Source organism: Manis pentadactyla, chromosome 12, assembly GCF_030020395.1.
Source record: "Manis pentadactyla isolate mManPen7 chromosome 12, mManPen7.hap1, whole genome shotgun sequence".
Lineage (NCBI taxonomy): Eukaryota > Metazoa > Chordata > Mammalia > Pholidota > Manidae > Manis > Manis pentadactyla.
In genome coordinates, this window is record NC_080030.1 from 96,674,504 (window position 1) to 96,698,789 (window position 24,286).

Sequence of the window (24,286 nt, forward strand, 5' to 3'; positions counted from 1 at the left end):
AAAGGACAAAGAGAAAAAAGAAGCATCTATTGACAAAGTAGTGTATGCACTTAAATTATTCAATCAAGTCAATTTAACCCCCAAGTTCTTCCAAAGCTTTAGGCTCCTATTTTGAAATTCTGTCTGAATGGTTAAAATGGTATATATTATAGCAGTTCGGCAAATTCACTTAGGTCAGTAACAGTAACACATTATTATTACTACTAGTTATAGTAATAGTTTCCATGTTTTAAACTTTGAACCAGGTCGTTTTGTGAGGTGAAACCTGGATAATTGGTGAATAGGGTGTCCTCCCACTTTTTTTCTCCAGAAATAAATGATCTCATACACTCAGATCCATCACTAGTAAAACTGAGTCATTCAAAGGGATTAAAGGGGCAGCACTTGGGTTTTAGCCATATTGTTTTTCTTAGAGAGAGGAATATAAAGAAGTGGTGGACATGATTACTATAACAGGTATTACATCAATTTCAGGAGGTATTTAAAGCAGTGCAATATCATAACCTCACTCTGAAGTTTGGAGAATATGACATATTTATTACGGAACCTATTCTTATTTTTTCTAATTGCTAAGTGATTTGAAGCTACCATCATTACCACTGAAACCACACAAATAAAATAAATCATTAAGGATCCAAACAGACATCTTAAAAGAAACATTTTTAAAAAATGCATTGGACTGTGTGGTTTCTGTGGTACTAAAACAGCTTACATTTTTATTACTATGATATCAAAAATAGAATATATACTACTAGTGGAATATTTTCACTTGTGTAACACAGAAACTTAATACACAGACATCATCATTATGATCATGAACCAGAGATTCAGGGATATGGTTATTAAAAATGGCAAAAATGAACTGTGGATTTTGAAAGAGCTTCAAACAGTTGGCTTAGCGACCGAGTTCAGTCTACGATGCAGCAGGGTGACATGCGGCACCCTGTACATTGCAGTTCAGCCGTTCTTAGCACTTACTTTCTCGTAGTACTTGATTTCATATTCGGTGATGACTCCGTTGGGATGCTCTGGCTCCTGCCAAGAAAGCTCCACACTCCGCTGGAGCACTCTTTCCTTCATTACCCCACTCACTTGCGAGGGAGCTGTTTGGACAAGATGTGTCAATAAACAATGAGAAAATTCACTGGATGCCTCGAATCAAATGTCACAACTGATCAGTCCCATGCTGTGCCAGTTTCATTAAGGTAAAAGAAAGCACCTTTTCATAGCTTACAATTCAGAAACTAATGAATATTCAAACAGGACCTTATTACTGTTCATAAACCTTAATAGAAATTTAAATTAAAGTGCAAACAGCAGAAGATAGCATTGTTCAAGTTAGTGAAAAATGGAAATGATGGGGCTGAGAATGACAATTAAGAGAATGAATGCTAATTAAGGCTACAAAATATGATTTCAGATTAATCTCCAGTGATAAACTGAGTCCAAATATTTATTTCACATGCAATGGCACATTTTTTAAAAGAAAAAACAAGTTAATACTGTGCAAGAAAATGTATATGAAATGGCTACTTCAATCTTCAATTAAAGGAATCACACTTTTTAAAAATGATGTTTCACATGTGCATACAGATGTACTCCCAAAGAGTTCCAACTAACCTCAGAAAAAATTTTTATACTTTATTAGATCAATATGCAAGAAAATGCTAAAGCTGTGCTACTTAAAAATGTGCATGAACACACATAATATACATACAGACTCTAGCACACCTAACACACCTACATAACCTAGTCTTCAAGCTCTGACAGAAGCAGTTCAAATTATAATTTCGCTTTCTCTTTCCATGTAGATAATACTAGGCTTAGAGTTCTTTCATTCTAATTAGCGGCATATACTCTTTTTGGTAGCTAAGACTGTGGAATGTAGCAAACTAATTTGCTCTGTCTAATTTGCTTGGTGATGATTAACTAGTTGTCTTCTCTGTCTAAATGAGTAGCTGCACGGGCTTGGCTGAATTTCAGTGGGATCATTATGTTTCATGTATCATGCTCTATCTCATTCTGTAAAATATTTTCAGGCTGTTAATTTAATTTTCAGATGTCCAAAATTGTTAATAACCCTGCCGACAGAAAAGCAATTATATGGGGCCAGAGCCATTTAAGCAAGCTTCTGATGTTTATCACTTTATTGTGTTTCTTCTACATCTTAGTATTTTTTTATATCAATGTCTACAGAAAACATTTTTTGTATCTTTCTCGCTTAGAGATTTTGAGGGAAGGACACAGAAGACTTCAGCCTCTAATTTCCTCTCAGGGTACTAACAAAAGTGTAACTAGGGCAGCAGATGAAGTGGGACAACTTTTACTTTAGGGGTATGCAGCTGACTTACCCAACAGACTGTGTTTACAGACTAAATGTGTTTCTGGTATGTTTCCAATAAAACAAATTTCTAATAAGAAATTTTATTTTTGCCACAACTTTTTAAACCTGAATAAATGTAGTGAAGAAGAATTTGCTTCTAAGGTGATTTGTCTCTCCACCCAGAACAGGCTTAAGCATATCTTAGTTGACTGGGATGTTCAAGAGGCTGCTTACTGGAGCCGTAGGATTGGGAAGCATAAATCCCAACTAACTGTGAGGTGTGATTCCATGTAGCAGATAGTCTCTAATACCTAACTTACTTAAAGTCATTCAGAAAAATCTGTATTTTAACTTTAATTAGTAAAAATCAGAATGCAGCACAGCTGAGAAGACTCGGAGTCGGTGCATGGAATTACACTATAAAGCTCCTGGTCTCTCTGATCAGGGATTATGACATGAGGTGTGCCATTTGGAAATAGGCTAGAAATTTAGTTAGATGCCAATCTTTAGCTATCTGTCCAATAACACACGTTAACTTAATGTGATGTTTAGTGTAAGTCAAGCTATACGACACTTCGCTTATTTTCTATCTCTAAATAGTAAGATGAATGAGGCACTGCATTCTCTAAGGTATGGAGGAGACCGGGGGTATAAATGCAGCTCATTTAGTTTCTGATATGTCGCAGCAAGATCTAAGTATAGAAGGGCACTTGTTTTCTGCAAGTTACACGCTAAATTTATATTCATTATTTCATCCTGGAAAAGAACTGTTATCAATAAAATGATGGTTAACTGGGGGTGGGGGGAAAAGATACTTAAAAATATATTTCATATATATGTAATATTTTGAAACCAGTATCACAGCATTACCACTACTGTACACTATATTTTTTCTTTTTTTTGCAGAAGGAGCCATATATATAAGTAATGATACTTCTGATATCCTGTATATTTCTCTTTAAAATCTATCCCTTGTTGATACTATCTGTATGAAGGCACACAGTTAAGGGTCTGGATAGAAGTACTAGCACATGGCCCTTGAGAATAGGTTAAACTGCATGACAGGAAAAATCTTTCCTGGTCTTAGGTCCTTCAAATGCAACATTTCGGTAGGAAATTTGATAATATTTTCCTGTGAGTCTCAGTATCTTAGGCATAAAGGATATACAACTCATAGGATTTACAGTTTATAAACAAAAACATCTTTAAGCTAGTCAGATTCTTATGGGGTCATTATTTGCGGTTGGATCCTCTATTGTACAAAAAAGTAAAACTGAAGTGGCATAAGGCACTCTAATCTTTAAACAGGATTTCTATGCTTAACACATTTGATCTACTCAATGAATTACATTGTAACAATTTCACTAATATGCTCACTTGTATGCAAAATATTCAATTAACTACAATCTGAAATTCATTATGAGAATATGTATACAGCTCAATTATACATATCTATAAGAAGCAATCACGTTACATATTTTAATTAAATTTCCGTAATTATCAAAGTGAAATAAAATCCATTGTAATTGGAATTGATGTGAATCTAATACATAGTAACGAACAGTAAATTTATTATTCCCTGAAAATGTAGGAAAACAAACTCTACATAGAGAGGAGTTTTTAAACATGAATTTTAGTAGGGCTCCTAACAAACAATTAACAGATTCATTTGTGACATTTCTAGAAATATTCAAATTTAAAAATTAGTTTCAACTGAAGAAAAAGATGGAATTTTTTTTGCCCTTAAAGATATTCAAGATTGAGGACATATATAGAGTACGTACAAGTGACAATGAAAGATAATCTTAGGAAATTCAGAAAATGGTTTCTGTGGTTCAAAGTGGTAAATCTCTATAGCATAAAAACCAAGTTGATAAAATTGATACAATAGGAGGGCAAAAGTCTAAAAACGGACCGAGTTAAAATTTGTGGGTTGCTATTGTTAGTATGAGGTTTTGAATTTAAAAATAATCTGTAAGAATGATGGGTTTATGTACAGATGTGAACCAATCAATATTTTACAGATTTTGAGCTTTACATACTCATGAATGATCATTGATTTTAATTCTAATTAAAATCCAAGTACAGTAGTATACTTAAATTATAAAATGGAATATATTCATAAAGTCTCCATTTTTCTTCACTACAATGTTAAGTTCATCTACATGTATGAAAAAATTTCCTAGCACGAAGTAGGGAAAAAGACAATTTAAAAACATAATATAGTAGGCAAATGACCCTCCAAAGATTTCTGTAATCTCTGGAACATGTAAATATGCAACATTTCCTGGCAAAAGGGACATTACAGGTGTAATTAAGGTTATGGGCATTACAATAAAGATATTACTCTGGATTTTTGCCAGGGGACCAAATATAATCACATTAGCCCTTAAAAGCAAAGGAATTTCTCCAGCCAGGGTCACAGACATGCTGCAGAAGCAGCCAGAGAGATTCGAAGCATGAGAGGGAATCATTCTGCCACTGCTGGAGGGAGACACGTGAGAAACATGGGAACATACGGGGACAGGCTTCAGGATCAGAGACTGGCCCTGGAAGACGGAGGCAGGAAAACCGAGACCTCAATTTTACAAGTGCCAAAGCCTTGAATTCTGACAAGAGCACGAATGAAACTGGAAGTGGATCTTCCCCAGAACGTCCAGTTAAGAGCCCTGTTCATCTGACAACGTGTGAAGCTGGTGAAAGAGGGTCCAGCTGAGCATTGCGGTGCCCAGACTTCTGACCTACAGAACTGGGAGATAACAAATGGATGTTGTTTAAGTTTTTGTGGTAATTTTTTATGGCAGCGGTAGAACACTAATACATACAGTAAAGATAAGATATACTTAACTATGCACAAAGATTTGTAATAGGATAGTTTAATAACGTGATATGTCAAACGTTATGTTGAAATAGCATGGAGTCAAGGGATTGTGATCTTGATTAGAACTCAAAACACAATGTCTTATAAGAAAGAAACCTTTACTTTCTCTTTGGAAGAAACATTTTGTAGTAGAACTCCAATGAAGCTCATGAATTTGATTTTGGATTTAAAAAGTAATTTTAAATTACTAGTCATTACTTTTATAACATTTAAGGGCTCTCACTGAAGTTCAATAATGAATGGTGAGTGGAAAAACAATATTTGTATTTCTAAACAATACAGTGAGGTAAGATGGGTCAACTAGCACGAAATGACCTTTTACCATGCATTTTAAGTTGTTAAATCTATTGACATTTGTTAGATTTCCATTAGGCAAATACAAAAAGTGAAAATGCAGAAATCTTTAGAACACAGTCAAATGCAAATCTGATGATAGAACAACAGTCTTTTACTTAACACTTTGGTTGCAATACAGTATGAAATTCATTTTTAGCAATCCTTTGAAATAACAAAGAATTTGTATTATTAGGAACTTAGCATTTTATAAAACACAACTTTTAGCTTTCTTATTTTTCCCCACAGGTGTTTCATTTTTATATTACAGGCCAAACATATAAAAATACAAAGAAATTTATTTCATTACAAAACACTAGGCTATATAAGCCTATAAGTATACCTGACCCAGTGGAATATCATGTGACATATCAATTTCACTTTTTACGGTATATTGGAATATGTAAAAAAAAATCCTAATGTGATTTTACAAGATTTCAATTTCCTGGCTGTGAAAAAATGGTCAGTAATAATATTATGAGCAATAAATATAAAATTTTGTTTAAAAAAGCACAACTAATATGGGCAACTGAGTCTGCAGTAATTACAAGCAATCCATTTGCAGTAGATGTCTGTCAAATTATTTTTGGTTGGAAAGAGGCGTGACCTGTGGCTAAACCAAACATAAAATCTCACTGTATAAAAAATAGTTGAAAAAAATCAGTGGGCAATGAATTATCTTTTTCAAAATTAAATTACATTATTTGCATGGCTACGTATTTAACATTCTCATTAGGAGGATGTTTTATTCAAAATGTAAAGAATAAAAAAATAAGAGACATCACAGAAAGATTTTGAAATATATTTAAGGACACCTATTGAAGAGACAATATGAATAAAAGCTGAAAATAAGATCTGAAAGAGCTGTGAAAAAATGAATATGGAGTCGAACTGGAAAAGCAAGAAAAAGAAAGCATCCCGAATTGGGGACCCACTTGAGTACGTTTGTTAAGTCAGTTTATTTTCGATAGGGTAACAACGGGAATAACAAAGTCACTACTTGTTCAAGTAAGAATGGCCTTGCTCTTTAAAGCCATAGTCACAATATCTTTGTAAGAATGATCTGACAACACAACTTTCTGAGAATAAAATTTTCTTTCTTATCATCAGATGGTTAGTAATCAACTCTTTGGATAGTTAATTCCTATAGGCTTTAGTGCTCCTGGCAACATCTCTGGGTAAAATGCTTTAAGGGCAGAGAGGTGAGGGCTGTAGAGAAAACCACTGTGGCCATTGGTCCTAAACACATACTAGGACTCTTGCAAGCCTCTGCTTAAGTACTGACCAAAATGTTAATTGATGATGAGTTAATTTGTAAGTTCTGCTGCATTTTTATTTTCATAGAATTATGTGTAACTCACAATGTAAATAAAATAAAAAGATTTTGTAAACAACAGGTATAAATTACACAGCATCCCAGAACTATCGGGACTATTTACGCCAGTCTTACCCATGAAAGAATAATGAAATGAGGACCTAATATGACAGTTCAAAAAAGATTAAGGAAGCACTGGATATTGAGTTGCATGTTTTACCTCTCTTTTTAGTCAACAGTTAATATTACTTTTTACTACAGACCTTCCACAACTTTCGATGGGGTCATGTCCTGATCAACCCATCATAAATTGAAAAGATAGGGAGCTGAAAAAATTGAAAATACATTTAATACACCTAACTTAATGAACATCATACCTTAGTCTAGCCTATTTCAAATGTGCTCAAAACACTTACATTGGCCTATAGTTGGAGAAAATCATCTAACACAAAGTCTATTTTTTAATATGGTGTTATCTCATGTAACTTAGTGAATGCTTTACAGAAAGTGAAAAACAAAATGGGTTGTAGAGGTTTATAAGTGTATTGGCTGTTTACTGTCGTGATTGGATGGCTGACTGGAAGCTGCACCTCATGCCAGCATCACAGGAGACAGTATTGTCAATCATATAACTAGCAAGGGAAAAGGTCAAAATTCAAAATGCGAAGTATGATTTCTACTAATGTGTATTGCTTTTGCACCACTGTAAAGCAAAAAAAAAAATTAAGTCGAGCCAATGTAAGTTGGGAATTTCTGTTCAGTTCTAACTCAACAAATATTTGTCATTTCTGTAGATCCTTAGTTGGCAATATTCATATATATACGTATTGTAATATACTTGTTCTTCTTTCTTCCCTAGTACAGCACTGTGAGGTAGGTACTGCTGTTCTATTAGTTTGGTTTATGGAAATTAAATAACATCCACTAAGAAAGGACAGATTTTGGATCCAATCCCATGTTTTTAAGTTCTAACTAATCTTTTTTCAACTATAGTGATTCTAAGGGTGGGCATTTCTGAGAGCAGATGATGGAAAGAGGAAAGCTAAGTAGTCATGCATTCACTTAACATGTGCTGACTGTCCACAATGTGCCATAATAATGAAAAGACCCTACAGGATTTGTTCAAATGGCAGTCCTAGAACCTAAAGATACCGGAACAGATCAAACTGAGCAGAAATTGCAAATTACATTTTTTTTAAATGGCAAATACATGCACAAGAGTATATAGTGAAAAGTGAGACTTCCTCCCTACCTCGCCCCTATGTCACAAAGGTTCCATTCCCTGAAGCAACTACTCTTTGCAGTTTCTTTGCTATCCTTCTAGAAACAGTCTAGGTATGTACAAGTGCATGCATTTTTTTACATGAATGGTATTACTCTAACAGCAAAGTTCAAAAACCTTATAAAACTGCATTTTATAACTTGTATCATTGAACACATACAGACATGCATAGCTCTTTATCAGCTGTGTTGTATTCCATTAGATGACATACTACTATATATTTGACCAGATCCTTATCAATAAGCATGACCCTTTGCCACCTCTGATTAATTATGCTGCAGTGAAACTGGTGGCAAGCTCATATTTAATATGAATCCTCTAAGGACAATAAAATATTTCAGAGCAGTTTAGTGCCTTCAGATTAAAAAAGGTAGGTGAGGTTATGTGGACTGAATAGGCAACATGTAGCCACTGTTAAAACTCATTTGGAGTTATTGCTTTATAAAGGGAAATAAGGACTAAGTAATTATAACTTAAAATATTTTAGATAGTGACAGTCTAAGTGCAGACTAGCTACTCAAAATGCAGCTGCAAGTCATTCTCTTACGAGAAGATGAGAAATGTGTGTCATATGCACATCTACGCCAGCGAGCACTTTTTTTCTGTTGATGCTAGCTGACTTTTTTCTGGAGCAAGTTATGTATCAGACACTAGCATTTTGAGTAGCAATGTCTTTTAGAAGTATTCTAGCACTAGTTTAAGTACCCTTCACTGTGAAACTAAAATTCCCAGAAGGTAAGATCACTATTACAGCATTGTTACTAATTTCTCATGAGAGTTTCATTCATTTATAAATTCAACATAGAGGTTTTCATGACTGATTATACTATAAACAAAAAATTGCATGGACTGCAAAGATGATGAGGCCTCAGTTCCCACTTTGAAGGAGATTTTAATGTAGAAAACAAGTCAGAACATAACTGTGCACAGTTTGAATGCACAACTAAATATTACAGCGTAGACGAGGTATGAACTCAGTGCCAGTGAATTTGAAAGACGGTGAAGGGCAAAATACACAAAAAAATTTCCTTGTTGCAAAAAGCACTTGTGATTCAGTGTTTGACTGTGTAATTATTCATTTAAAGTAGTTATCAGGAATGTTAGTATCATGCCTCCAATCTGCAAGAGATAACTTTACATTAATTAAATAAAAACAGTCAGGTTCAGAACTGGGCCCATGTTTTTCTTTCTAGTAACTTCCACCAGTAAGTTGCAGTTCATTCAATCATTGCTCTTCTGCTTTACCTTACAGAATTTTTTTTTCTAAACCTCTATTTCCCTTGTTGACAGAACTATACAATGTCACATTTAATTATTTTGTAATTATTTATCTTTTGAGCTATTCTGATGTTTCTTGAAGGCAGGAAACTTAGAGAAGCAAGAGCATAGGAGTGAAGAGCATGGGACCACAAGCTAGTCTTCTGGGTTTGCACATAGATTCCATTACTTATTTGTAAACTTTACAACCTTGAACAAGGAACTGATTTCCCTGTGCCTTAGTTTTCTTAACTTTAAAGTAGATATAATCAGATTGCATACTTCATAAATAGAATTGTTCTGGAAACTTAATATGTACATACATTTAAAATACTTAAAACCATTCCTGGCACATAGTAAGAACTCAACAAAATATATGCCACGTATTGCTATCCCATACTTATTTCATCTGTATTACACTTACTGATGTTGGGACCCATTCTAGAATACTCTGATTCTGAGATCAGATTTAGGCATCGTACTTTTCAAGCGCTCCTCAGATGAATCTGACACACAGCTGAGTTTAAGAACAATTCCTGTGAAGCTTCCACAGGAACAGACATTGTCATTTCAAGGTGGGATTCCAGTGATTTCCATTATAAATGTTGGCAAATGTTAGATTTTTAAGTATTACATTGAACGACGAATTTCTGTAATGACCACTCTGTATTTTATATGTTCCAGCTAGACAGATAGACATTAATACTAAATCATTCAGAAGGACCATATCACTGTAAAAACAATGAAATGGATACCAAAATGGGAAGAGGACCAACAATATATACCCTTTTCAAAATAATGTAATATATATTGAACTGAGAAAAAAATACAGATGAAACAGCCTCTTTTATTTGGGGTAGTGAGGAAAATATTTTGAATAGCTTTAAAAAAAAAAAAAACTTTCACACACCATCTATCAAATAATCTGACTACTTCTCTAATTTTCCATGAATCCATAGCTGAAGAATACCTTATTAATAAGGCCAAATATGCAACAATGGCTTACAACCAGACTTTATTAGTGGTGAAAATGAATGCTTAAGTAGAATAAAATTGCATAAAATATATTTACATATAAAAATATCTATATTGTGTACACACACACACACACACACACACATTTGTTAACAACCAAAACCTCCCTCACGTATCACCAAAATAATATTCAGCTGTATACATTTTCTTTGACTTTGGAAAATGTTTTCTTATAAATAGACAATTGTGCTGTATCGCAAAAATACTGTATTTAGACAATTTTTGAAATATTAATTTAGTACAAATGTTTATGCTAGGGATATCTTAAAAGTATTTTCATAGATTTCTATTTAAGTTCGTTACAAACAAATGTTTTTATTAATTTATGTTAAACACAGGCTGTCTCAGTGATTTTACATTTGATATATTTCCTTATAATATGTACATGAATGTAATCCCTCATTTAGATAGGTTTAATTTATATACTATTTTATGTATCATGAAACATGAATGGTTCTTAAATTTTGTAATAACATATACTAACAAATTTACATATACAATTATATGGCTAAATAAGCTCATGAGCTCCTCCTCCTTAATACCTATGCAATGTTTTAAATATTGTTTTGTATATTTTAACAACATTCGGAAGTCCACAGATTTGGTTTAATTTTCAGGAGCAATAAAGCATGTTTTTAAAGAACATGTAGGTTGTTTATTAAGAGGAACATTGTCAATGGAAAGAATATTAAAGAAAGAGGAGATATGAGATTTGCTTAAGGCAGTGCATCAGTCATATACATTCAGAATAAATCATATTTTCCATCAGAATAAAACATGCATTACCAAATGCCAACTGTGTGTTTATTATGTGATTACATTGCATTCATAACTCTCAAATCTTTTTCCAGTACACCACAGTTCTTCATTATTTTAAAATCAATATGATGTATTGGTATTGCAACCAAAATTCTTAAAAAAAGGAATGAAATAGAATAAAAACTGAGTTACTGCCTATAGTGACATAGTTTCATAAGATGTTTGTTTCACATATCTGAATGTTTATATATGAATGTAACAAAGATTACAATGTACATGTGTGAATTACTATTAAGTGTATTTAAACATTTTTGAAAGTCACTTCATTATATGATATATAACTGAGGACATATCTATTTACACAGTGACATATGCATTTACAGTCATACAATAAAAAAACATGATACAGGAAATGTAAGTGGAGCAGTTCTATATTATGCCATTGTTTTACTCTATCCCAAAGGTTTTGATAATGGTTGGAAAAAAATGACCAATTTTATTATATTCTGGCTGATAACAATCTCATACTTTTCTGCTTCAAACCTCTTTTTATTCTATTTCTCCTCTTTGTGTCTTCTATTCTGGTATAAACTGTTTTTGACTATGCATTTTCCAGGCCTAAAACTCACATGTATCCAAACCAACCTACCTTCTTAAATATTGTCCAACAATATCATTTTTTTGCAGAGACTTTTTCTCACTCCTGGTTTCGTGTACTTTGTTTTTAACATGCTTTCCCCAAATCATCTCTTTGGTGGTACTCCTCACAAGTAACTTGATTTTAATTTCCCATCCTACTAACAGTTGAATTATTCAAGGGGAAGAAAAAATTAGGAAGAAGAACGGAAGAATGGTACAAGGGGGAGGAGGGAAGAGGAAGAAAAAAGGGGAACCTAAAGTATCTCAAAACTCACTAAAATTACTTAATTTAAAATGTGCAATTAAAAAATGCCATCATCTCCACTGCTCCAGGTACTTTGAACATATTTCATCTCAAAAGTGCATAAACTTAAGAAATTCATACTGCTTAATAAAAGTCCTCAATACTAGTCAAGATTTATTACTTTATTTCAAGAACCTACTACAAATTAAGCACTTAATTTAACAGAATCTGCTGAATACATTTCAACTAGTATTGCCTCTATAAGAAGTTGTTGCTTCACAATGTATAAGCTACTGCTGAGGAAGTCAGGCATAAATGAAAATCACATTAAATTTCCTTAGCCTGTATGATGCCAATGGTGCAATGTAGCATTAATTTACTAAATAATATTTCAGTACCAAGAGAAAATCAATGCACTTTCCTAGAGTGGCTAATTAATACCAGGAGTCATTTTTATGCACTGGGAAAAACCCAGTTTATAATAAATAGTTATATATATAGGGGGAGGGTTCCCAATTTATGAAGGACTTTGGTCCCAAAGTTAATCTGTAGTTTGGCTGTTTGCAATCTGAACTTTATTTCCCATAGACGTAATATCACAAATGGCATTTCAATGGCCAGGTGAGCTTACAAACATGTATATGACTCAAAATATTTGTATAGAAAGTGAATTAAAAACAATTCTGTTTTAATACTAGTAACCAGGCAAAACAGAAAAAAAAAAATCCAATGACTAAAATGTGTTTGCTATTACTTCTGAACACAGTTGCTTCAATACAAGAATGAAGATCTTCCCGAATTTCCTAAAATTCTCCTCTCTCTTGGCCAGAGACAGGAACTGGTCAAACTTGGCTTTCCTCTTACTCCTTCCGCCCTCTTGCCTCAGAGGGAGTTTTGACATTATTCCTAAACAGTTTCCAGCCACCAGGAAATAACCATCTAAGTAACTAGAACATAAATACAAAGAAGCTAACACCCCAGTGTTTTCACCTGTTATGAGCTGGGGCAGAAGTCTACGGCCATGAGCTGAATCTAGGGAGTTACCTGTTTTTCTTTTTGTTTTTTTAATTAAGTTTCGCTGAAACACAGCTGCATCCGTTTGCGTATTGTCTGTGGCTGTTATTGTGCTAAAGTATCAGAGGTAAGGAACTACAGAAGAGAAAATATGGCCTACAGAGTAGGACATAGTTGTAACCTGGTCTTTTTCAGAAAAAGTTTGCCTATCCTGGAGTCCTGGAGTAAGAGTACAGTCTTAAGGTTTTTTTTTTTTTTGGTTGTTTTTTTCCTTCATGCAAAAATAGAATGTACTCCACTGATAGGCAGTGGCTGTATTTCTTCCAGTGGCTCAAGGTTGCAAAGATGATACTCGCGGCGTTTCCCTTGTGGCTGCAACGTGCTGCTGCGGCGGCTTTTAGCAGCTCTAACGTCCGCCTCGCAGGCATGCAGTGAAAGGCAATGCGGAATGCTCAGGGTCTAAAAAAGGAAAGCCCAGTTTCTTAGCAAGGTCTAGCAATCTTTTGTTTACATCTCATTCCCGAAATGAGAAAAGGATTTCTGGACACGGATTTTTAAAATGCAAGCTGGGTGTACTGCTGCCCCTCAAAACGACAGTAGGAAAGAAGAAAGGGCTTTATATGAGGGAGGAAACCAGCAGAGTGTGCCAGCCTCACCTTCCCCACAGCAGGGGAGAGGGGGATCATCCACTAACTTGTTTCCTCCACCCTGAACCCCGTCACCACAACGTTCTCAGTTGATTTCTTTCCTGAATATAGGTAAAAAAAAAAAGACCAAGGTAAGTGGTTCAGATGCCAAATGAAGGCACCAGGTCATGGATGAAGAAGTAAGATTATGGGTTACAGAAAATAAGACTTGGAGAGATATTTATGATGTCATTAAATCCTTATCTGTCAAGTTTATGAGTGAGGTGAGAATAATTTTTTCCTTTGAATGAATGAGAGAGTTACTTCAGGTAAAAGGCTTTTCATTAGGGAATAAGATGGTTGTAGAAAACCTGAGTAGGGCAGTGGTCAGGTCTGAAAAGTTGATATTAGGTGATTTAAACAGATTTTTGGTGAGAGAAGCCATTTACCAACAGCATGAATAATGCTAACAAACATAAACATAGAATTTGTTACAAGAACACCTACCAATGACATTGTTTCATTTAGACATTTTATACTTGAGAAATTCCTATGTGAAAAAGGGGTTCATATTGGTTCATAGTATTAGTAAGGAACACTGCAGCATCCACATTTTAAGCATTTGTATATGTTAAATAAATGGTAAATTCATTATGTTATCCATTAATTACTCTTTCTCTTTTACATAACCAATCTCTTCCTTTTCATCGTATTCTTCCTAACAGATTTTACATAAATTCAACTTTCTCCCATGCAAATAAAATTATTTCTCAAGCCTATATCCATCTACCGAGGAACCTCTCTTCTTTTTACAGCTAAATATGCCAAAAAAGTGGTCTAGATTCCTTTTCTCCATTTCTTCAACTCCTATTTACTCTCCAGCCTTCTTCAGTGTGGCTTCAGCCCACCTCATTCTATCCAGCCAGTGGATGATAAGGCCACCAATGCCCTCATCTAACCAAACTGAAGGACTGTTCTCAGTTCTCACATTTCTTGCATTGTTGGTAGCATTAATATTGTCAATCTTTTCTTTCTTTCTTGACTTCCCTTGACTCATCTTTGTGTGGCTAATACTTTTGTTTCCTATGCAAGACCCTTCTCTTCAAAGAAAACTCAGTTTCCTCAAGATTACATAAAATGATGCTCCTTTTCATTAGTCATTCAGGAAATGCCAATTAAAATCACATTAAAAGAATCACTTGATACCTCCTAGGATGGGTACCATCAAAAAGACAGATAATAATATGTGTTGACAGGATGTGGAAAAATTGGATTTCTCATGCATAGTTGGTAGAAATGTAAAATGAAGCAGCCACTTTGGAAAATCAGTTTGGCAATTTTTTAAAGAGTTAAATATAAAGTTACCATATGACCCAGTAACTCCACTTAGTTGTGTACCCAGGAGAAATAAAATTATAGGTTCACATGAAGACTTAAATGTGAATGTTCGGAGCAACATTATTCATTCCAAAAAAGTGGAAAGAACCTAAAGTTTCGTCAACTGGCAAAGAGAAAATGGAATACATACAAGGGAGCAGTATTAATCCATAAAAATGAACGGACTTGCCATATGGCACAACATGGATGAACCTCAAAAACACGCTAAGTGAAAGATGTCAGGTGCATAAGACCCATATCTTATGATTTTATTTATATGAAATATTTAGAAAGACATTCTATAGAGACGAAGGAAATTAGCAGTTGCTCAGGTCTAGAGGTGGGGATGGGGAGTGACTGTAAATGGGCATGATGGATCTTACCGAGGTAGCAGAAATCTTTTAATACTGGATTGTGGTGAGGGTTACATAACTCTGTAAATTTACTAAAAATCATTGAATTATACACTGGAAAGGTGTGAATTTTATGGATGCAAATTATATCTAATGGAAGTTGTTAAAAGCTTTTAGAATAAGGAGCAAAGTCCTTACCATGACCTACTGTTTTTCTACCTTTCCAGCCTCACCGTGTATAAATCTCCCCTCCTTCTGTGCACCCGGTACTTCTTTTTGTTCTTCGGCTGCCTCAAGGTCCTTCTCCCATTGAGATGAAACAGTGTTCTCACTATTCCTGTTAGAGTATCTTCTCCAACTTCCCTGACTGGAGTCAGTCCAACCTATTACGTGCTCTCACGGAATTAGGAAATCTCCCTTTACAGCACATTAGAGCTGTAAATTGACATGTGTTTGCATGATTATTTGATGAATGTCCATTTCCCCCCCACTAGACTGCAAGTTCCAATGGTTGGGGGGATCACGTTTGGTTTTGCTAACCGGTATGTCCCCTCTATTTATCATAGTTCCCAGCCTTTAGGTCCACCTTAGATTCTGGTTTAATGAATAAGTGACAATGCTCAGTTATCTGAAACTTTCTTATAAGAAGCAAATTTGTTGTTTTAGTTCTAAGTTAATTATTCTTTCAAATTAAAGTGCTAAAATAGCTTAAAGAACTTTGTAAAGTACATATACCTTATGATTAGATACTTTTTTGACTAACGCTTGCAGTATTACAATTCTTTAAGGGAGAAACAACATAAAATGATTAAAAAAAGAAAAACATTAGTGGTACCAATCTATGTAGATACGATGGTAACTTAAAAGTCAGCAATTTTTGGTAATTTTCAATATATCACTAAGATAAATTTTGATACCAATGAATTCAAATTATTAATTATTAATTGAAATAGTTTTTAAACTGGTAGCTTTGAAAAGTATTTAGCATAATTACATCTTGTTTTGTGTGCCTGCACAGGTTTTTGGAGATCAAGTGGGACTTATAAAATCATTGGTTATATATAATATACCTATTAATAACACAAAGCCCATCAAATTATTAGTTTCAATTCCTTGAATTTTTATTTAAGTGGTCATTTTGATGAAGGATTTTAGTTTATACCTATTCTGTCGGCCTTAAAACTGTTTTGGATGAAAAACAAAACACTCACAAATTATAAAAGAACACATTATTTTACCCAAATTGATGCAGGCTTTATATTTATATACATATATAAAATGTATCCTTGTTATATTTATTCTAAGTAGTTTTAGATGCAATCATATAAATACTTGTAGTTCTTCATATATGTAAATCTAGTCATGTGATTTTAAAACGTCATATATATGAGCGTGTAAAAACTTTATATATACACATAAAAACTTCTTCATATTTGTAGTTAAAAGAACTTATGACCAAGATATTTTTATAGTTCTATGGCTACTGATTTCCATAGGTGACTACAGAACATATTGTGAAATAAATGATTTGTACATTCTCAAAGATATTTTCTATTTATGAAAGGCAGTCTCAGAAATGTTGTTGGCTTTATTTTCTAAACATAAACTCCATAGTTTAAATGTATAAACTGATAACTCTTCAGCTCTCGATTCAAACTATAGCCAATAGAGAGAAACTGGACAGGGCATTTCCCCAACGCTGTGTGTCAATTTGCCAAGTCTAAATTCGAGGGACTATGGTCACCATCGTTCATTTTTGTTACAAAATCTAATAAAATGTTGATCTAAAATATTCCTCTGGACTAGCAATAATTTTTTCTTTTTTTTTTCTTTTTTCTTTCCTTTCTCTCTTTTGTCATTTTAGGTTAATTATTCAGCATTAGAACTTTTGCTTTAAATCCTCAGACTCTCCACGAACTATTACCAAGGCTTGAAAGCAGCTTTTGTTTGCTGAGCAACGAAGCAGTGGAGGGTTATGTGCCCCCTTTCCCCCCCACCCCCCATTACATGCTCACACAACCTTACCTCAGTCAGGGCCCTTCAGGAGGCCCAGTGTGCTGGTATTTTATGATTAGAGCCCTGGCAGAAAGTGCACGAACAATTCATTAAAGGTAATTCTGCTTGCTGGTGGATCCAAATCTGAGGCTTCATCATCATACAACAAAATAAAGAAATGCACCTACAGGCAATGATCACAACACTGAAAAATACCCCAATTGTCTATGGTGCAAATACCACTCTGCTGATGTCACTTAGCATCTGCAATTCACTGACCGACACATGCTTAATTGTTTTTCTAAATGAGTACATTTTCTATTTTGTTCAGCAATAAAATTTGTCCAATGGTATACTTCTCTGGAAAACGCCATCATATTCCTGCACACATTCCCTTATTTTGCTCTAAATTGTCTTGGATGGAAAACAAAAAGAATGGTGTAACATGTTTTGTGTTACCCATCAATGAAAACAGGAAAGATAGGTTCTGTGTGGTTTGTACTTATGAAGAACTTAATTTGAACGGAATATTCCTTCCACAGTACTGTAAAATAAGAACTTTTGAATTTTGAAGAGCTCTAGTTTTTGAAGATAAAGAGTTTTTATCTTTGTTTTTAGTCAAAGGAAAAGGAATTACCATTAAGCATCTAACCACACAGCCAAATAAAATACTTTGATAAAAGTTGCAAAATAGTTTAGTATTTCACCCTTGAATACCAGAGAAAGAATACCTTTCTGGTGCTAGATTATCAGGTTATGTGTTCAAGAAACAAGAACCATTAGTTAGCTGCTGGCCATGGATCCATTTGCAAAATTGTACATTATTCCTAAGACAAGGTGCAGAAGGGCACTGTGTGTGAGACCCTTGTTGGTGAGCACAAACACACACACACACGTGTGCACGTGGAGAATGTTAACTCCACTATGTTCCAGAAGGAAAACTATTTTCCAATCAGTCTAGGTTTAAATTCAATATCTCATGCTTGAAATTCACCACCACCGCCACGACATATGATTAGGCACTGTTTTGTATGTATATATGGGTGATTATAGTAAGCAAAAAAAATTCAATCCCAGCTCTGCCACTCATTATGTCATTTTGCTCAAGTTGCTAAAATGCTCTGAATCACTTATTACTCACCTGTGAAATGGGAATACTAAGAATAGTTGCAAGGATTTAAAAAGATAGTGAATGTGAATCACTTGGCACAATGCTCAGCAATTAGCAATCTTTCAAGAAGTGTTAGTATTATTAAGAAAGAAGGAAAGAGTAATGTGCCAAATTGACTTTACAAGGTGGCAGGCACATCAAGAAACATTTCTACTGTTTATTTACATTATTCTCTTCTAATGTAAACTGGCATTTTAAAATTTAATAAATATTTTAAATGCATTTGAAACCTTGAGTTTTTAAATTTAGGTCCACAGGGATACACTATATTTAGACATCTGTTGAGGTGCAGAGATGTATTAACTTATTCCATTATTATGGGCCACTCAATTTAATTCTGCATATTGATAAAGAACACGACTTGGTAAATACTCTCCAAAATTCAAAATCATCCACACAAACAAATTCAAATGCAAGAACAATATTTACTATATAAACCTTTATATGTTAAACTCTGGATACTAATGATAAACTGTAATATTTTCTGATTACAGTGAAGGTTGTTTGCTAATATGCTCATTTGTTATTAACTTAATCGATTGGAATGTATGAACTTAACTCTTCTTTATAACATCTACTATAACCTTTTAAAACATTTCATTATGTTATTCTGATGCTTTTAAGTGTTTTTAATAACTCCCAATTAAGAGTCATACTGTTGGGTACGTTAAGCTGTGTAGATATGGACACACTCTCTCATGTCAGAGTATCTCAGTATTCTCATCTCTCAAATGGAGGTGATACCAAGTTTTAAAGGGTTGTTGAAAGCATTAAATGAGACAAGGTGGGAAGCGCTTCGAATACTAAGTACAGGATAAATGGTGGCTGTCATAATATTAGCACAGCATACAAGGTCTGTCATAGATTGCCTCGCCTCTGCTGGTTTCTGCAGCATCAGTTCCCTATTATTTCCTTCTCATGTCTATATGCCAGGACTGCAAAATGCCTTCACGTATGTTTAACAGGAAAATCTGTCTCTTTTTTAACAGTCCATGGCTCCATGGTGATGGCTGCCTGGTTTGTTCTACCTGGAAGCCCTCATACCCTCTCCTGCTCGCAAGCTTCTGCTCACAATTTCAAGACATCTGTAGGTTCAGCTTCTCTGTACTTGGTACGAACAACTAGGGTAATTACTTGTTTATATGACTTCCTCCCTTACTGAATAGAACACCCCAGTGTAGGGACTATATGTGCTCATGGTAACATCCCAGACACTGCACAGTGCCAAACGCAAAGCAGGCACTTCCTAAGTTTGTGGAACAAATTGAAAGGTGTTTGACATTTGGACAAGATATGCTCTACTTAAAGAAGATTTAAAACAATTTTGTGAATACAACAAGCAAATATGTGAATACAACAATATTCACATCTCTATTTTCAATGCTGTCTAATATTGTTATTATCTTCAATGCTGTTTCTGGGCTGATGATACTATATGAACATTAATATGATAAAGTTGTTTTGCGGAGACTGCTGTTTTAAGAAAAGATAGGCAAAAAGGCAGTACTCTCACTTACAGTGAAAGGTTTTTGTTCTTCAGTTAAAATGCCAAATGGCAAAACTGACCACGATAAAAGGTTATGGAATACCACTGCTTTATACTGTAAATACTTATTATTTTAGATAAATATCCAAGAAATTTTCCACTGTGTTTACAAGCCCAGCATACTGAAGTAGGCATAAATAAATTGTTCATTTGATACTAACAATAACCTACAGAGATGCAGCTTAACTTCCTCAGATAAACTTTTATTTTTTAATATAAAAATAACAGAATGCTTACACCTTTTGTGAATGCTAGGTAGATAGGCAAAGAACCCACTGAACCGCAGGTGACAGGAGCAGTAGACAGCAGAATGGTATTCATGTTGAAGTATGCTCCTGCCAAAGGTACATTTCTAATCTTTTGCTCTCATTATAGGGGTGATATAAACCCTTCATATTTGTGCTGATCTGTGGGCGCAAAGGCATCCTTTCAAGTTAGAAATATTTGTAAATCATTTAGATGAAATATGTAATTCCAGATCTTGCAAAGTTCAAAAGAAATGGTAAATTCTTTTATCCTAGTAATAAGTTGAAGATTTAAAAAATAGATACAATCATGTACACTTAAGAATAAATTATTTGAAAAATCTCATATAAGCAGAAAAGGCTATGCAAAGCCATACACGATGCATGTACAGCGTTTTTTTGTTATTCATAATTTAGTTCGTGAAATAGTCAATCTGGTATTATTGAAATGTACTGTCACGTGCTGTTATATTTTTATTCAAAACAGTAAGATTTTGATGACAATTTAAGAACGATTTTTTTTTAGAACATTCAGTTACTTTAGCATCCAGGGAACATTCATAAATTGAAATATGTTTTCTTTTATTTTAAAATAACAGTGTTTCACAAAGCGAGATAAACCTCAGGTAAAAATGTAAAATTAAATAAGGTATTTAGGGAAATTAGATATGAAGATTTATCTGTGATGTGCTTATGGCTAGTGCTTGTTCGTAAGATCATCTGTATGAAATCCTTTATTTCTTTCTTTGACATTTGAAAGAAGACATTGTCATTCTTATGTCTTCTTTAAACCAATCTGTTGACACTGGTATCAAACAACTTTGAACTGATGTTGAGTTGCGTAACAAGTGACAATATCAACTCCCAAGGCAGCCAAAATACTTGCTTCGTGAATGCATTTTGACAGGTCAGGCACCAGCCTGATACTTACAAATGTGTAGGAGCAATAAACAAGCATCAAAAATAGTAAAGAAAAGCTTCTATTTCTTTGGAAGACATGTTTACATTCTCTGGAAAAATGTTATATATTAATTATCACCGCGATTCAGCTCAGGCATTGCATTTTTCAATAGCAAAAGGTCTGCCACCTGCTTGTGGATGAAAACTCTGGCTGTAGGTACTGCTGTTTGTAAATGACTCCCAAAGGCCACCAGGCATCGAGTTCCCAGGTGGGCTATGCATTTACTTTCTGTTCTCTTTCTCCCACTATTCATCTATGGTGACAAGTGTCAATTATGGACAGGAGATTTATGGGACGGGAAAGATAAAGCCCAATTTACAAATCATTTCCCGTGCAAGCAGACAGGTGCAATGACAGAGCCGGCTTGCTGTAATTGAATTTCTTACTGCTATCTACTCAGTCACAAGAAGATGTCAACCTCAAGGATGTTAACTGTGGAAAAAGTCTTAATACGCCATGATTTTGAATGTGGAAATGACAAGATAGCCTGGGTTTTAACTCTGGACACTGAATAGAACATACTGAAGTAAACTTTTCCATGGAATAACAGGGATTTTCTTTACCCCTTAAATGGACAGTGCATCGGACAATGTGTCAAGGCAGTCCAACTTTAAGTTCAATGACAATTATGGTAAAGAAAGTAATCTGCGTCCTGATGTACAAAAAGTTGATTTCAATATAACTACTGATGTACTAAAAGGGAAGAAGAATTGTGTTGCAGAAATGTACTTTCTATGGGAGACTAGTTTGATCTTTATTAAGGGGAATATTTTCTAACATGTACAGATTTTAAAAAATATGATTATGGGGTTATAAATTTGTGATCAAATGCAGCTTTGTTTCAAAGAACACATAAATATGATACTTATCATTACAGGAAACTACCTATAGCTATATTAATTGCAGGTTACCAACTCTCAAAAACATACATAAGTTTCTTAATACCTCTTTTAATTATTACTTTTACATGTTGTAATCCAATGTTTTCAATGCATATGTTAGTAGGTAAAGATTCACATACAGACCGATAAAAAGTGAAACTTTTGGAGGTCAAGTAGACTACAAACACTACCCTTGTTTTGCTTGTACACATTTTACTGAATTCACCTGAAACAGGTGACATTTATATTTAAAACAAGGCTGGCTTCTTAAATAGTCATCCTCTCAAAGCTTAAGATTCAAAGTTTGGAATTAAGTGTTTCCTGAAAAAATCTTCTACATCATACAATATATGACAACTTTTTGAAATTGATGTAGAGGGAAAAAGGGAGAGAGTAAGGGGTGAGGAGACATGGGGAACTTAGGACAAAATGTGCTTTATAAAGTTTTTAAAAATCCCACATATTCTAAAAACTGAAAGAAAAATGTTGCCCAATAGCCACTGTTTCATAATAGCCATTTAAGTTAATTTCCTCTTTATTACTGTAATGATAGAGCAAACCACTTTAAATTCGTGTGTGTACATTGGATTTCATTCATAAGATTAATTTTCAGTTTGATAGATATTGCTGCATTTCTCTAAAGCAGGTTTGCAAATTTTAGTTTGACCAGGAATTTATATTTTCCATTTTTATGTGTTATAGACAACACTTGATGATCTGTATACTTTTAATTAACATTGTACTCTTCCTATGTGTTAAATGGTTTTGCACCACTGTTCACTTTTGCATTTCCCTAATTTTAGTGACAAGTCATTCCAGTCTCTCCAGTTTCACCTGTTTGATGAGGTTGTTTTTCTTTTCACAATTGTCTTCACTCTAAGAAATTGACAGTTACTAATCATGTGCAGCACAATAAGCGGTATTACTGTACTATTTGTTTAATTATGTCACCTCTGCCATACATCATATTTCCATGTACGTTTAAGATATTTATTCTGTTTTATTAGGCTACTCACCTTTTTGCTGATAGGGCAGTTTCTTAATTACATAGCTTTATAACACATTTCCGTACCTTTTCTTCAAAATTGTTTTAGCTATTCCTAGCCATTTTACTTTTTTCCTTCAGTTCAGGAATTGGTTAACAGATTAATACTTACACACACTGTATTGGAAATTTGATTTTAATCATATCGAGTATATAAATTCATTTAAGAAGCCTTGATATAATTACAGTATAAAGACTTCAAAGCAATAAATACTGCCTACCTTTCTATATTTTTAAGTATTCTGTCATTTGAAATTTTTTTGCAGTTTTTTATACCAAATTTTGCACCTAAAACAGTCACTTACAGATTTTTGTATTTTTACAGCTGCCAATGGGATTTTTAAATTTATGCTTTCTCATTGGCTGCCGTTCATTTTCCAACTGTCATGTGCTGCACACCAAAGGTGCCCTACAACAATTACTTAATTTAATTATTAAGACAGTCCTTGGTGAAGACATTTTCACTGTTTTACAGATAGGAAACAGGTTTAAGTAATTGAAGTAACTTTCCGAAGGTCACTGAACCTGTAACATTAAGAGCTGACAATCACAAATGTCGATTCTACATGGACTAGGTCTAACTTATTTTTCTTTCTGAAGGAAGTGAGCTTAATTATTTGCAGGTTATTGCATATGAATCTTAAGAAAATCGTTTTTTTTTTTTTTAAACTAAAGTTCTCTTGGTTGAATATGGCTGTAAAGATCCCGAACCACATTTTGTAAGAAAAAGTTTTGGTGCTGTCTCTACTCAAAAATCTCCTTTTCTTTGATGTCCCTTTTAGTTCTATATTAATAATTGGTTTAGGCCCCTATTCCAGAGGTGACTGCAGTTCTGTAGAGCCATTCCCAACCAAAGAAGGGTTTTGAGAAATGGTGGATTCTTTATAAGTGCAAGTTGCCACGGGTTATTAAAATAAAAGCTTTCTCATATACAACTTTGTCAGTAATAACACTTAGTGACCTACAGGGCAGCTATTTACTAAAAAACAGGAACTCAGTATTGA

The 24,286-nt window shown here is 34.1% G+C and overlaps 1 protein-coding gene across 7 annotated transcripts in view; it reads right to left on the reverse strand.

Annotated features, from left to right (window-relative positions):
* EPHA7 (EPH receptor A7) overlaps positions 1-24,286 on the reverse strand; it is a 160,613-nt gene that overhangs the window by 27,127 nt on the left and 109,200 nt on the right. For all 7 annotated transcript variants that reach the window (XM_036890415.2, XM_036890414.2, XM_036890413.2 and 4 more), the window contains exon 6: positions 979-1,103. In XM_036890415.2, the coding sequence (XP_036746310.1) occupies positions 979-1,103 (125 nt within the window). The remainder of the gene's footprint in view (positions 1-978; positions 1,104-24,286) is intronic.